We start from the raw sequence: 15,761 nt of genomic DNA on the forward strand, positions 1-15,761 counted from the left end.
CAATTCAAACTCTTTCCAAAAATTGCCTTTCCCGATGAAACTTCTCATGTCAGATCCCAGCTCAGACACAGATATACGTGGAATGTTTTAGCAGTCTGCATTGTGATAGCTCAGTTCTGAATCTCATACTTTTAAAAAACAAAGGTGTTTAGACATTTTCACCCACTGTGGTGACCTTCCTCTACAGCACTTAGAGTCAACCCAAGGTACTTTTTCTTAGCTTTCACTTGCCGCATGCAACTCTGGAATTGTTCATGGTGGGTTTTTTTAATAGTGTCACATGCATCGTTCAAAACACCCTGATTTCTTCCTGAGTTATGCATGATTCAGTCCAGAAAGGTGATAAAACAGTGTCAGAAGAATAGCTGACACTAACAGACAACCTACAAATCAGGATTACTGGGATGTGGGAAAGGGTACAGACACACTGGTTCATGTTTTGTACATTCCAGCTGTTCAGGTAATAAAAGTCCGATGCATTTTGAGTGGATTTTAGAAAAGTGTGTTGCATTTGTGTTTTTTGAAGACATTATAAAAGCCTGATGACAATGAAAATATTGCAACTGAATAAGCTGTAGCTTTACTTCATGTAGTCATACAATTGCCATGTTACAGTGTTTTTCAGTTTTATTTGGCTCATTGATGATGTTCCTAAATTGACACATTCAATCTAGGTTTCATGTGACAATGTTAAGGATACCCTTTTTATTTTTTCACTTTTGTGATTTAAATTTTAGAGTCTAGTATTGCAACACTGCAACAGAATTATAGGAACAGAGCACTTTTACTTTATTTTGAACCCAGGAGCCCTACAAGCGATATCTGTTTCTACTGTGTATTTTTTTATTTACTACCTACGCAGGTTTATTAACAGTTTTGAACTGATCAGCCCACAGATGTTATTCAAGTAGAACTGCAAAATTCACGTCAAATCCTCCAAGTCTTTTCTTTCCTAAAGTTCAGGCTAAGTAATGAGTAGAAGAACTAAGTAAATAAGTAACTTTGTGAATAGGCAACTGAAAACTGTGTGTTTTGGATACAAATAGCAGTGGCAATGAGGAGGTGTGGGAAGTATTCTTGTCTCTGCTGCCACTTGTCTCCTAACCACACAAAAATTCCCAGGGACAGCCACCATGATCCAGTGCAAATGAAATAAGGTGGTGTCAGTGTGGGAGGGGGCTGACCAAGCCTAATTTTCTCCCTCTAAAAATCAGTTACCTTTGTAGACCACTTTAAGCTACTCTACATCTATGTAGTAAACTGAACAACAGTCCCCAACATGCAGTTGTTACCCGGCTCCCTGACACAGTTAAATCCCCAGCAGGTCTTCTGGCCACGGTTCAGAGGACCACCTGTGCCTGGGACCATTCGCCACAGTGTGCCCACCCTACTCTGCAAACGAAGAGGTAGATGTCGGAATGTGGACCTTACCATGCCACTTACCATAGAGGACAGAGAGTCCTGCTCCTGGTCCTCTTTAGTTAGTACTGTAGATGTAGCCATATGTGCCAATGACTCTTAGACAATGCGGGCAGAAGAGAATCATCACATATTAAGAAAAATGAGTGGCCATTTGGTTGTAGGAAGCTCCTTTCCTTAGCTTAGGTGGGACACCTGACTTCAGACAGTGAAGGTAGAAGTAGCAGATCCCCCCTGTGGGCAATCAAGCAGAGATTCTGGTTTAGTTGCCTTTTAAGGTGCTTTAATGAACACAGTAGCCTGAATTCATTCCTGCTGCAGTTATGCAGAGCACCATTAAAGTTAATAAGGCTGCAAGGTGAAGCCAAGTGCTGAATTAGCCTAATGAGCAAACACATCCTAAACAATGCTACTGGAGTGGAACCAAAACCAGGCTGACTAGTTTTCTGCTGCCACCTACTGCACAAACAGCTGGTTTAATTAATAATTCTGAAGGGTCTGATTTTCAGAGCTTTTGTCTCTGTGATTGGAGCCACTTGACAGCCCTCTTCCCTCCTAACTTCTGGTTACATCAGAACAATAGTGTATTGAGGTCATGTTGCAATCAGTTTCTTAGGATGCAAAAGAAGAAAGTGCTGAAGGGAATCCATTTAGTGTAACAGCTAATTATGCACAAAAAAGGTAAATACAGAGAAAACATGGAATAAAGATGGCACATTTAATACTTTTTATCATTCCTTAAATTTTTAATCTTTTAAAAGTAATTGCTGTGACCACGAAGATGTAACATGGAAATGCATTCATGAGAGATGCCATACAAAAGTCAGAATATTATTTTTTTTCCTCACTTTTTCAGTAGTATAATGCTGAAGTTATTCTGTTTGAAACCAATAATTTGTGCCATTTCTGGCATCATATAAAGCTTGTCAATTCCTTTGACTGGTTGTTAGTATCGACTGACTGTGATTTCACAAGCACAGCTGCCTTCAGAGATTCTAATCTTTTTGCTAAGCCTGCCAGCTCTGGGCATATGACTCCAGTCACCCGTACCCAGACTACCTCCAAGGACGCAAGTGTGAGCCCTTGACTTCCCCTTCCATTCACCACTTCCACTATTCTGAGAGCAAATTGATTTTTTTTTTCTTTTGAGATATCTTACTTTAATTTCTATTTAGAAAAAAAACTTTCAAGGAATTTGTTAAATTCCAAGCTGAAAAATGGTCTTTTTTTTTTTACCCCAGTTATTAATCACAGACCAACCTCACTGATGTTTATTGAAATCTCTTCCTGTTTATTTCCTCTCTCGTTACTTCTTTACCCCTGTCTTGCAGGTAAACTGTATCCTGGAGGCCTTTGGCCATGCTAAGACACCCTTGAATGATTTTTCCAGCTGTTTTATAAAATATTTTGAGTTACAGTTTTGTGAGAAGAAAAAAACATTAATTGCAGGTAAGTGTCGTTTAGTCTGTTTGTTTTGCTATCACCCACAGACTAGTAGGTGAGGGATCCCAGTGTGCCGTACAGAGTTAGGCATCAATGGCCTTACAGTACGCGGAAGAGGCAAGGGGGGTTTACGGTGTGTCAGAGGAACATGGTTAATGGCATGTGAAGGCGTCGCTCGTCAAGAGCAGCGCGCGGCGTTAAGCGGGGGAGCCCTGATCTGTGCAGCCACAAGGTGGCAGGGAAAGACAAGAAAAAAAATGACCACTGCCGATTCCTCTTCCCATTCCCCAGGAAATCACGTTTCCCTTCACGCCCAATAGCAAGCTGTGACGGCTGGGTATCGCTTGGCTGAGAAATAAAAGTCACAAAGAGACTAAATCCTGCGTTTGTAGCTAGTACCGCATTGGGTATTTTAAGTATCCCCTGGACAAGTGACAAACTCATCTGTTTAGGGCAAACAAAATACAAACACGCTCTGTAATGCTGAAATTAGAAGTAATTCATTACAGCTTTGGGCTTCTTCTAAAGGAGCTAGGAATCGTACTGACGGGCGCTCTCGTTAGAGGTGAGGTACTGTGGAATTTGTGCCCGCTTTCGGAGTAAGTGGGAGTCTGCTAACCCCAAGCAAGGGTTCGTTAGTGAAAAAATGACTATGGGGCAAAACTTCAGTTTGATTCTGAAAACTTTGGTCTTCAGAGGCAGCCAGGGAGAGGTTTCGTTTCTGGTCTACACAGGTCATCGAGACGTTGCCCTGTGCTAAAGCGAGAGGTGTGTGCAGAAATAACTGCGCACGGACAGTTTCCTGCTCGCGCTGATCTTCCTGGATGGAAAAGCTGTGTGCTGAGACACGCTTTCGATCCCAGTAAATCAGATTCCACTGGATACGCATTTCCAAAATGACTCTTTTTTAAATCATTTTAAATGTGTTTATGCTGTCAGAAGTGTTTCCATAAATATTCTTTGGAAATATTTCATAGTGGGAATTACAGTTCGTGTTCTTGAAAGAGTTCACTGTACCCTCACAAATACAATACTTTCTTCAGTGGAAATGTCACTGCGTGAGAAATTATTATCACTTTTTCCTGATTTGCCTTACAATAAGTGTAGGGTATTTGTAAAGAACATGTGAAACTAAAAACTGATTCTTTTTTTCATTTATGAGCTGTTGTGGGGGGAATATAAAGAAAGTGATGTAAATATTAGAATGGACAAAATAGCATCTGAACTGGGCTTGTAAAAACAAAGTTCTATCCCTAAAATTAACAATTCATACATCCATTGTATCCTATATATTTAATTTGGGGATATTTAGTAATCACAATTACACTGCGTGCACGCTTTTTATCTTTTTTGTTACACACACAGATGAAAATGATGCTAATTTTGAAAAGTCAAGCATATGAACACCAGGAAATGCCAGAACTGAACTTGTCTGAGATAGCCTTGGGTTGCCGTGTGCACACAAATTTAACACTGTTGGTTTTTGACCCCTCCCGAACTTCATTCAGTGCAGAAAATGGACTATATGGATCTGTTATTAAATAGTTTGTTTTCCCTTCATAGATTCATGTGTGGCTTGTGCCATTTTATTTCATTCTAAAAAGAGAACGCTAGTTTTCCTGTGTTTTTTCTATGTGGTTCATAAACATTTTTCACTGTCTGAGCATTTCAGAAACATAAATGGCTTCATTTTTACAGTCACTGTGACCTAAGGTTGTGTCATTCAGGGCCTCAGGTGAGGAACAGAAGCCTCAAGGCCATGTGTTCCCACAGTTTCTGGGTGCCTTGCTTGAGATTGCAGGGACTTGAGTTTTCAAGCAGCTTTAGCCAGGCTTGCCAGACTAATTCACAACCCTTGCCTGTGAATGATATAAATGTGGAATCAGTTCACCAGGCTCTCGTGTCCATTTTCTGCTACACTAACGCTGTGGTTTCATCACTTTCGAACCATAGGCGTTAAATGAGAAAACCTAGAGGTAGTCAAGTCCATTAACAAATATAAACAAATTACTTAACTGCCCTACAATTCCCCAAATACTTAGGAACTGAATCAGTTACTCTTACCTGATGTGAGGGAGCCAAAAGTTCCTTAATTTACAGTCAAGAGAGAGAAGCCCCCGTACAGCAGTGAGAGCGGTTTTTATATTTTTGGGAGTTTTAGTTGTTCACGCTGTTTGATTTGCATTGTAGATGTTGCCTTTTCTAGGCCACTGCTAAGCATCACTCCTGAGTGAAATAGTCCCAGATTTACACCACCATAAATGAGAAAAGAATCAGGCACATTGTGTTTGGCTGGTTTAAATCCCACCCAGTGATTCCCTGTATCTATTTGCAAGATCATTTGCAGCAGTATTTACTGTCTTGCCCTGTTTAAACAGGAGTGAAAAATGTAAATATGCAGGGCACCTGATTCTGCTGAGACATGACTTTCTAACTCATTGAGGCAAACTGGGCTAAATGTGTCTGCTCTGTAAACAAAAATCCGAGTGACACGAGGCCGCCTCCATCAAAGGGTTTGGGTTGTAAAACTCCTTAACAGACAGGTCTTAGGAGTGGAGATCCAGAACAGGTTACTAAGGAAGGGGTGTGCAAAGTACATGTGTACATTTTTATTATAGAGAGGGCAAGCTCGAGGCACCATTCCTTGCATTTTGAGTGGACATTGGTGAAGTTTGTGACAGCTTTCTGTTCATGCTGAAGGTCTTTTATGCCTAGACCCTGGAGGTGCTCCAAATTCTGTCACATAAGGTTTATTCTTCCAGCAGAAAGGCCAATATACCTAAATAACACAAATGTTGGCCACAATTTTCACGTGCAGGCTTGATTAGGTCTTTCTCATAAACTGGATCCTTGCCACGAAGTTCTGAAAACCAGGATGGAGCCCTTGAGCGCGGTTCTACTCAAAGGCAGTACAGATACCTGTAGAGGTTTTAGGTGTTTCTCTGACTCTTGTTCCTGATGAGGTGTGCTGCGATGTTGGGTTCAAATGGGAGTTTTCCTGTGACAAGTGGCTTTGTGTTCAGGTACCTTTCATTGCTTTCGTCAGTCAAACAAGTGGAGAAGGTGTAACCCAGCTTAAGTCTTTGTTCTTTATGACTGGATAAGGCAAGGCAGTGGGAGCTAGTCTTAATCAGAACAAATACAAAATAAACTACAGGCCAGTGTTTTCACTAAGTTTCTAAAATAAATTCATACCTAACAGAACTCAAAGACTGATCTTCTGCCAAAAAATCATAATCATTCATAGGCGATGATTCACACCCACTGCATAGTAGTAAAAGACTGATTGTTTATTTATTTCCAGAGATAAAATTACAGCATTTTATTTTTATTGGAAAGGGAGAGAGTAAATGGTCTTTCAGGAAAGTTGATGTAATTCCTCAGATGAACGGTAAGGCTTCTGTCAGTTTCCTCAAATTACTGAAAAAGAAAGCTAGGAAGAGGAAATCAAGCCTGACAAACTTATTCTCCAGATCTTCCTGCCTTGTTTTTCAGGCCTTGCTTTTCTCAGTCTCCACTTTTTGAAAAGCAAGGCCTGATTTTTTTATTATTATTATTTTTAAGTTGCACTGGAATGGAAGGATCTAATTCGATTTGTAAGAAGCAGCAAAATGCATATTTGCCTCCATGTGTTACCAACATTTTGTATCAATTAAAAAGTTTCAGACATTAATTTCCTTTTTTGGTATAAGAAAGGCTGCAGCCAGCTGAGCTCTCTGATGTGTTTTTGTACCGTGTTTCAGCTCTGAACCTTCAGTCGTTATTTTGCCTTTAGCAATAGCTGTGTTTAGCATAGCACGGGTTTTGAGAAGGAGCAATGTAGTTTCAAAGAATGCCTAGCTGGAGGAACGATTTCACTGGCCACGCTTTCAATACAGAGTCCGCTTGCTGATTCTGTAGCTGCTCAGTAGATCAAGTGGTTTGTTAAGGGAAGTGCAAATGCCCTTGTGCCTCTAAGCACAGTGGACGTTGCACAAAAATGGCAGACTTGGCTCTGGAACTCTATTGTTCTTCCCTTTTATTTCATACGTAGTTTAATGATCATATCATTTAACTTTGTAGAAAAGCATATTACTGCGATAGTTTTCTCTGTGAGTAACTTTGGCTCCATGAAGATGGCGCTGTGTTTGATTCTTGCTGATCAGAAGCTTGACTGTTCTTAACAGCTCTTCCCATTGCTGGAGCAGCTAAGTGAGATGAACTGTATTTAGCCTTGTTAAAGTGGGTGACCTGATGTTCCGGGAAAGGGCTGCATTAATCTGTGTCATCTAAATAACTGGTGTTGCCCGTCGGTAAAGCTAAATGTACAGATTAATCATATAGATGACCCACAGTAACATTTTTCTCACTTTTACTAATCAAGGAATGTTAAAAACACCTGAGTGATAGTTATGAAAGCCTTGGTGAAAATCATTGCAAACAAAAAAGTTATTAAATATTAGTAATGGCCTCTTTTCAAATGAATGGATGGTAGGATTAGCTTTGCTGAGAGTTACAAGCACAACAAAAGGTGGAAATCATCTTTCAGGTTCATCTATTCTGTTTTACCCTGCAGGCATGGCAGCCAGGTAATGACTGATTCTGATGAAGGTGTGTGCCTGGGCCAGTCCTGCCACAATAGGTTAAGACTGCGTTGCTTCAGTTTGTGGTGTGCTGCAAAGTTACTGGAGCCAGAAACACATCCTGCTACCAGCTTAATGATTTCCCAAGCGCGCCCCAGCACCGTTCTTTTTTCCGTAGTGTAGCACCAGAGGACTAGATGACTGATACACTATCCCTCGTAATATAGGTTCCATAATAACAGGGGGTCACTTCTACTTTTGGTAGGGTGATTAAATGGGCCAGATCATGTCTCCCTGGTTCAGCAAGCCAGCCGTACAGCTCTTCTCTGTCCGTCCTACTCTCTCTTCTGTAGCTAGAATCCCAGGCATGGTTTTGGTTGCCAACAAGTGTGCCCGGCCGTGCCTGTGCTGTTAAATAAAAGAAAGGGTGGGAGATGCCCCTGGGTAGTGTACCACTGACCTCCTGTACTGCTTAACTGGGATGTGCCTGGGACCGTTCGGCCTGTGCAGAGCAGCACTTTGTGAGACCGTGCGCAGTTATACTTGGTTCAGGGACAGCACTTAACTGCTGAGACCTTTCTCAAAACAGTATGTTCAAGATTCACCAGTTTTGTTTCCCTCCACTCTACACCATCTTTCACCAATATTCTCACAGGCTGCATTCCCTCATACACACAACTTCAAGTAACTGCAAGTTTGTTGTGTTTAATTCAACAGTATAGACAGATACTTAGAGCTCTGCAAAAGATGGGAAAATACTTAGGTGAAAATTAAAATAGAACTACCAGACAAGCACAGATGGTGTACCGATAACCAAGCTAGCTCTGAATGAGCTACTGCGGCTATTAGCAGCCGTACGGTGGCAGGAGCGTGACATTCTGGCTTCCAGCCTCGCCGCTAGGCTAAGCAACTACCACGCTTCTGGTACGCGCTGTCCCACGCCGAGATCCAACCCGCATAACTTTGCCCGGCCTTGCACTGGGCGATACCTTTGAGTCAAAACTGATTCTGAAAATACTGTTTCAACTACCCCCGTCTTTGGAAGTCTTTAAACTCCCACTTTGCCTTCAAACTGCAGGTGTCTCAGGCACCTGAAGTTGTACTTCTGCATATACCTAGAAATGCACAGTTTTGACCGCACTGAATAACTCAGTCCTATTTTATGCTTAATCCTGGCTCGCTTCAAAAAAGTAAAACCAAAAAATTCTAAAAAACCGTGAGCGGCTGAAAAATGGTATGTGTTTAGAGAACATACTTACTGTGCTATGGGACGCATGTACCAGTATTTTCCATCACTGAATGTTCAAGAACTATTTCCAGTTCCTAAAGGAAGGAGTCTTAGATGAGGTGGCTGTCATCCAGACTATGGGAAGCAATGGTTTAATATCCTCCTCTGCTTACAGGGTTTCAAAAATATAGCTCCTCCATTGCCAAGAAGCACACTGTATCCTCTAAACTCAGGAGTCTTTTCCAGGGTAAGGATGCTCGCTCAAACCCTGTGAAAGCTTGGCCGTATTGCAGAGACTGAAAAGCAAAAGGCTGCAACAGAACGTACCGCATCCTAGCGGTGGGGGTGCGCATCTGTGTGTGAAGGGACACGCTTCTGGTCTTTGCACCACAGCTGGGATTCAAGCAATGATGAGCTGAAGTGTAGAAACAGCGAGGCAGGTGGGAATGGAATTGGGTCCTTGCTCACAGGGAGGGCCCTGGCCTCCAGCGACGGTTAGGCGTTCCTTTGGTTCTCTTTAGCCTGCCGCATCTGGAACTGCACGGTGGTGTACACTCAGTGGAGGGCTGAAGAGTAGCCTGCCCAAAACGGTGAATCTCCCTCTGTGTCTTCACAAATACCTCTTAAATGGCTGTAATCTGGTGAAGCAGGTGATTGGGTCTGAGGGTTCAATACTTCCTCTGCTGCTGTGCTTTGCCTCTTTCAGAGCCTTAGTGGGCCTCAGGTTATGTGTGATCCTGTAATTAGCATTTCTGTAGGCAAATCGTGGTCAGGTTCATCCTCCTCCACCTTCTTCCCAGATGTGCTGATTCACACGGCTTCTCATTTGGCCAGATCATCGTAACCCTTCTGAGTGGCCCGTTTCCCCGGGCACAGGTTAGTGAGCTTGTTGATGGCCAGTTCTGCAGAGATTTGTCTCTTTGTAGCCATTAATCTACATTAATCTTTCTTGGCTGCCAACAGAGACGGAGGAAATGGTTCTAAGGGCAGTTTTTCCAATACGTCCAGAATCTCTCTTGCATCTTTCTCTCCCCATTCAGAAGGAGCTTAGAACAGGTGCCAGTGCTCAGATGGCTGCACTTGGGTGAGATGACTAACAGCTTGTCTCTTAGAAAGTCTTCCCAAATATGACAACTGGTTCCTCAAATAAGTAAAACAGAGTACAAATCAACATCATTACAACATCATTATTTTCAAAATTAAGTAAGTAATTTTAACTATAATGTAAGAAAGTAAGTAAGGTAAGACATTTGTTCCACTAATTTTAACGGAATTAGGGGTTTATTTGTGATTTATATAGAAAACCATGGTAGAATGGATGGTAATAGTTTTTTATATCATGCTCACCTCAGACTGTTTTATATGAAACATTGTTTATTCTTCAGTGTTGCAATGGTGAATGGTTTAAAATATACAAGTTTAGAGCTATCAGTATAATGACGAATTTATTTGTTTGTTTCTCAATCAGCTAGGATTTATACATACATGTTGGAGAAGTCTCGTGTCATTATGCAACCTCTCAACCAGAGTAATTTTCATGTTTTTTATTTGATGATGGATGGGTTGTCTGCTGAAGAAAAATACACCCTGTACCTCAGTAATCTGTCTGCACACAGGTAGGAAAACAACTTTATATTTAGTATTAATATTTTTGTTACTTTAGTGCCTCTTTGCTCTTGAGGTCCTTCTTCCAATTGTTAACATTGGTGTCGTAACTTTTCAGTGAGCTCTGAAATTATTTATCATTGAGTACCTGTTCATGAGGGTTTAATCCTGGTGTATATGTACACCCTCATAACAAGATCAGAGTCTTATATCCATTAGGATTATTGCCTTAAAGGAGAAAAAGGAAGGAAACTTCCTAGTTATTTTTCCATCCTCTGTGGATCAGAGTAGGTCTATTCTTTTTTTTTTTTCTCCGATTAAACTTTTTGTCTCCGGGAAAGACTGTTATATTAAAATTAGACTTTTCTTATGGCATGTGTTCATTTTGATGAAATTTCACCATATGTAACTGATATTTTCATTTTGAGATTTTCTTTACCTCATATTTATTAAGAAAAACAGAAACAAAGTTTTGACTGCTTTCAAACCCAAGGGTAAGATTCAACACCCAACACCTAAAATTAGGTCTTTGTGTGTGTCTCCACATGAGCTGGTTGTCTTGGCTCCCATTTGCAGTGAAAGGGGATTGAGTCTCTGCTCAGCTCTGTCTGGAGTCACATGTAGATATGTGCTTCGGGGTGAGTTGGACCGCGTTTGTGGCTTCATAAACTGTGACAGCTACATCCCCTTCAACAGTAAGAGCTTAAATATAAAGAGCTGTCTATAGGCACCTAAATGTAGTGTGTATGAGGCTGAATACACTTCAAATGCTTAATGTAATCGGAAGTTTTCTTTTTTTTCAGGAAATTTTGGGGTTATCTCAAAATTTATTAATTTAAATTCTTTTGGAATGAAAACATATTCCTGATTTAGATCATTTGCCTTTCTGTCTTCAGTCTTTCCTAGGTGATTCCTAAGAAACATCACTAAAATGAGAGAAGCCTTGTTGGCATTAATGATCTTCCCTTGAATTGTCTAAGTTTGTAATGAGTATAGTCAGTAACTGTAAAAAGACCAATAGTAATTAAAATTATGTAAAATGAGTGTTCTGAGTTTTTCATATCTTAGCTTTTTTCCCCATGGATTTTTCTCTGACCTTTTCTATCTTCCACTCTGCTCGTACTTGAGTAAAATAGTATTCCTAACTTTGGGGCTTGTAAATAGAAAGATACCACATTAAATTTTGCAGAAGAAACTTGATTCTGATTTTTTATTGAACACAAGCCTTCAGTCTGCCATTGTTTGGTAATATTTTAAGCTGTTAGCGCTTCTGGTATTACACAGAACAGTGTAATGCACTGGCTCTGAAGAAACCTGAGGCTAAGTTGCTTTACTAAAAATGACCCACTTCAAAGGGGGGGTGGGGAAGAGTTAAATTCTGTGTTTTAGATCCTTTGAAGGCTTTAGAGACCAAAAGGATTCTGAGCTCCCAATCATTAATTAATTCTTCTTTCAGCAAAAGTTGTTTGGAATCACTCAGTTTATTCAGAAAAATGAAGCAGTTTGAAGTCATTTTGCAAGAAGCTCCAGCAGAAAAGAGCTTAGCAAGAACCTGAATAATTAGATTCACATGAACAAAGCTTTATCTGATAAGATATCTGATAAGCATCCAAAAAGAACAAAACAGTATTTTAAAATAGATGTCTGAACATTGCAGCGCCAACTCTTTATAAGTAATTTATAGCTGAACGTTTGCATAAAGCTCCTTTTATCAATAAAGCTTTGCTTTGGCTGCATGGAGTAGATGGTATCTTGCATTATTGAGAGAGAGTTTTGGCCAAGTATTTCGTACCTTAAACTCCTGAGTATAGCAGTTCAGTGGGCCAGATCTTTCTTGGTTGATAGAGTTAAACTAGGGATGAATTTCTACAGCATCAAACTTGTACGTGACTCGGATAGCAGGATTTGGCCTCTGTTATAAATTCAGGATTTCTGGCTTAGTCAAATTTTGATGAGATCACATCATTCTGGTAACATCAATAACTGAATTTGTCATGTTTGCTTTGAGCAAGTGTAATCTTGACTCTCATAGCAAATTTAATTAGATAACAGTCCTTTTGAAACTATAGGTGGTTCATGCCCAACTGTTTTTTGATAATTTTCCTGTTCCTCTTTTCATTGTTTAATATTGCACCTTTGTGTAGAATATTGAACAATCTTAGTAAATAATGACTGTTAAGATCACAAGATACCCCTATTTTTGCATTGTTTGCTTAAGCCATTGCAATATGAGAAATGAGATGTAGCATTGGGGTTTTATTCTCATTTTAAATGAAAGCATCCTAAAGATTCAAAGTAGTATTGTCAGTAGTGGTTATTGTTAGACTTTATGCTGTAAAAGGTGAGAGGTACTTCATTTATTAAGCAATATATAATCCTGGATGAAGAGTTAATGTAAATAACTGAACGGGGAAATCCCTCCCCTTTGGAGTTACTGAGAGTTTCAGTAAGGCTGGGGTTTCACCCCAATGTGTAGGGGGAGTCATTAGGTTGTAATGCTGTGGTGTTTGATGCTGTCCTGAGAGGGAGCTTGAGCTGAGAAACCTGAATTTATGTTCTTGCAAGCATTATGACTGCTAGGGCAGCGTATGAAGACAAGTAGCTGGCCACTTTATATTGAACCTATATACAACTAGGATCTTAAAGTAGCAAGCCATCTAAATTTATGTGGGGGGGACTCTGGACGAACACATCTCCCACTGTCTCTGCATGTGGATCATGATGGATAAAGGCAGAAGTAATTCCTGAAAGGTAAGTTCATTTTTCAAGATTTAGGAGGGGGAGCATTTCAGAAATGGTAGAGATTCTTGAAAGGGCAAGTCAAGGCTTTTTGACTGACAACAATTACTCCCAGGTATTCATTACATTCAGAAACCAATTTTTATCAGCAGATCCTTGATTGAAATTTCCAAAGCTTCTATTAATTTGGTGTGTTTTGAAAGATCTGCAGAACTTTATCTTGATGATGACATGTAATACAGAGAGACTAAAGATTTGAAATTATATTCTCAAATTGTTCTTCATTTCCTCTTGATTTTTTTTTTTTTGCCAGGTGCAGATACAGTCTATTACTTTTCTGGCATGTGAAGTTTAGCCTCATATGGGTGTGTACTAGCATTTCTAGCACATTATGTTTAACCTTATACTTACAGTAGACACTACCTTAGTGACGAATCTTGCAACAAAAGTGAAAGAGAGCAGAGGAGAGAGGTACCAGTGATGATAGGTCAGCTTATAAATGGTCTTCAACTCTGGTGAAGAAAGAATACTAAAATGGGAGACCAGAAAGGAAAAATGTGGGAAAAATCTTACAGAAAAAAAGTGGGAAGACCTGCTTTAATTATTATTGGCCAATTGCTTCATATTAGCATTGATATTCCAAAGCTGTATTATATATAACAATATAAGAATGTCGTCGTGTAATAGGTATGCGTAAGACACTCAAACATACTGTTATTAAAAGTCATGTAATTACATTTGTATATGTGTATTAGAAACATAGCTTAAGGCTACTTAACTATAGAAGATGGTTTCAGAAATGATGGTGGGTTTGGCAGCTGTTCAATTTGATGTCACCATTTTCGGTTTAAACAAGGTTGCTAGTTCTCCTAATTGATTGTACTGTTATGGCTTTCGGTAGCATAGGCAAACCGATACAATGCTCTCAGTACTGCAAGGTGATCCCGACAGTTGTTTTTCAGTCGTTCCTTGTAATGTCAGACCTTTGTCACCCAACATTTATCGATTGAAATATACTGTTTGTAAATAAGCTGTATATGTAAAACTAAACAACTTCAAGCTGGGGAAAATGTTAATATGCACATTCATGCAGAAGCTGGGCTATGGTCAGGGAGTGCGGTTTGTCTTTGTATTTTCAGACTGCTGTTCCCAGATGTGCAAAACTTTCCTTCCTCCCATAGAACAATGATGTGCACTGCAGCATGTGCTCTCTCTGACTGTGCTGTTTCTCCCACCCCTTAAAAAGCAGTGAAATTCTTCTGCAATAGTAGCTGTAGATCAGTTCACAGAAACGGTGTATCTTCTTTTACAGTTTTTTGGTGCAGGTTCCCTCTTCACTGCCAATAAGAAAACTTTCTGCTAATTTCATGTATAAAGTAGTAATTTTAGTGAAGTGATTGAATTTCTCATTGAAATCTAAACTGATGCAAACCTCTTTGCTTGATCATTGAGGAAATATTTTCCAGCTCTAAAGGATAAGGTTGATCTTCAAAAGGGGCTTAGAGATTACGGTGAGGGAAAGTGAATGGTATAGAAAAGATCCCAGTGGACATTTTTCAGAAGCATTGAGTGCAAGGCCTTATGTCTGATTTTTTGTGTGTTTCCATTCATCAGATTTTCTAACAAGAACTAATACAATGAGTCCAAAATGGTAATTATTCTAGCATCACCATATTGATCCCCAATCTTCCTTTCCCTCACACACAAGACCTCAAGATGGGAGTTTTGAAGACTCTGTGTGGCCACTTACTCCAACTTTCCCCAATTCAGCATAGTTAGGAGGCAGCCTCTTTGTTTTCTAACTGCTACAGATATAAAGCCAGGAAGACATTGCATGTTTCCATGTCTTCTCTCTTTCTTTTCTTTCCTTTATCTTTGGATGCCATTTTTCTTTCCAATTGTTTGATTATTTTCTCATCTAAAATGCAACAGAAAGAAATATCAACCTTGAAAATAATAGTTTTCCATATCTGTGCCATTTGTCTACAAATGTAGCTGTGGCAGTCTAATGATACAAGGTAAATTCATAGAGAAAAGTTGAGTTTTTAATTAGTCCCACATAATTGGAAATATACACATTTTAAGGATGTTCCAGTCCTCTGATGTTCCATACTCTTTCCTTGTATTCAAGCCTGACAGATCACTTTTTTCCTATTATTTACTTTGATTTAAACTTTCAGTACCCCCATAAAGCCCAGCTGTGTCCACAAAAATTCTCAGAGGTGGTTACACAATGCCATTTTCATAGAATCATAGAATCATAAAGGTTGGAAAAGACCTCTAGGATCATCAAATCCAAGTGATATTGATCCCTTTGCTTCGCAAATTACCTGTTGCTGATATCTGTGTCTGATGACTGGAGGGAAATCCAAACAAATGTTAGACCTGTCTTACAAAATTTGTTGGATCAAAACACTGTGAATGAAATAACTAGATCTGGAAGCATTACATCAGGTTTTCACACAGGTGGTAGTCCTGCTGGAATAATAATTTTTGTATGAGGTGCCAAGTTACATCACTTTACCAAACTGCTATTAGACTTTGTGTGTTGAAACTCAGTGTAAATTAGTTGTACCAAAATTCTCAATCCCACCCCAATAAAGTGTAGTGTTGAGGCTCCATGAACTTCACCGTTGTGGATCAACTTTGTTTTAAAATCCTGGTGACAGAATAAAGCTCCAGACAATCAGGAAAGTGGAATTCATTCTATTTAAATTTAGGAGAAAGGTAAAGATCAGACTCAGAAGTTCCTCAGCTTTCCTATT

At 39.7% G+C, this 15,761-nt stretch overlaps 1 protein-coding gene across 3 annotated transcripts in view; it reads left to right on the forward strand.

The window, feature by feature from the left end:
- Window positions 1-15,761, forward strand: part of MYO16 (myosin XVI) — a 409,990-nt gene that overhangs the window by 240,174 nt on the left and 154,055 nt on the right. For all 3 annotated transcript variants that reach the window (XR_012660263.1, XM_075090704.1, XM_075090696.1), the window contains exons 15-16: window positions 2,751-2,868; window positions 10,121-10,268. Coding sequence is in view for 2 of the 3 variants with exons in the window: in XM_075090704.1 (XP_074946805.1) it covers window positions 2,751-2,868; window positions 10,121-10,268 (266 nt within the window). In the remaining variant the exon portion in view is untranslated. The remainder of the gene's footprint in view (window positions 1-2,750; window positions 2,869-10,120; window positions 10,269-15,761) is intronic.

This window comes from Phalacrocorax aristotelis, chromosome 1 (assembly GCF_949628215.1).
Source record: "Phalacrocorax aristotelis chromosome 1, bGulAri2.1, whole genome shotgun sequence".
In the NCBI taxonomy this organism is placed as follows: domain Eukaryota; kingdom Metazoa; phylum Chordata; class Aves; order Suliformes; family Phalacrocoracidae; genus Phalacrocorax; species Phalacrocorax aristotelis.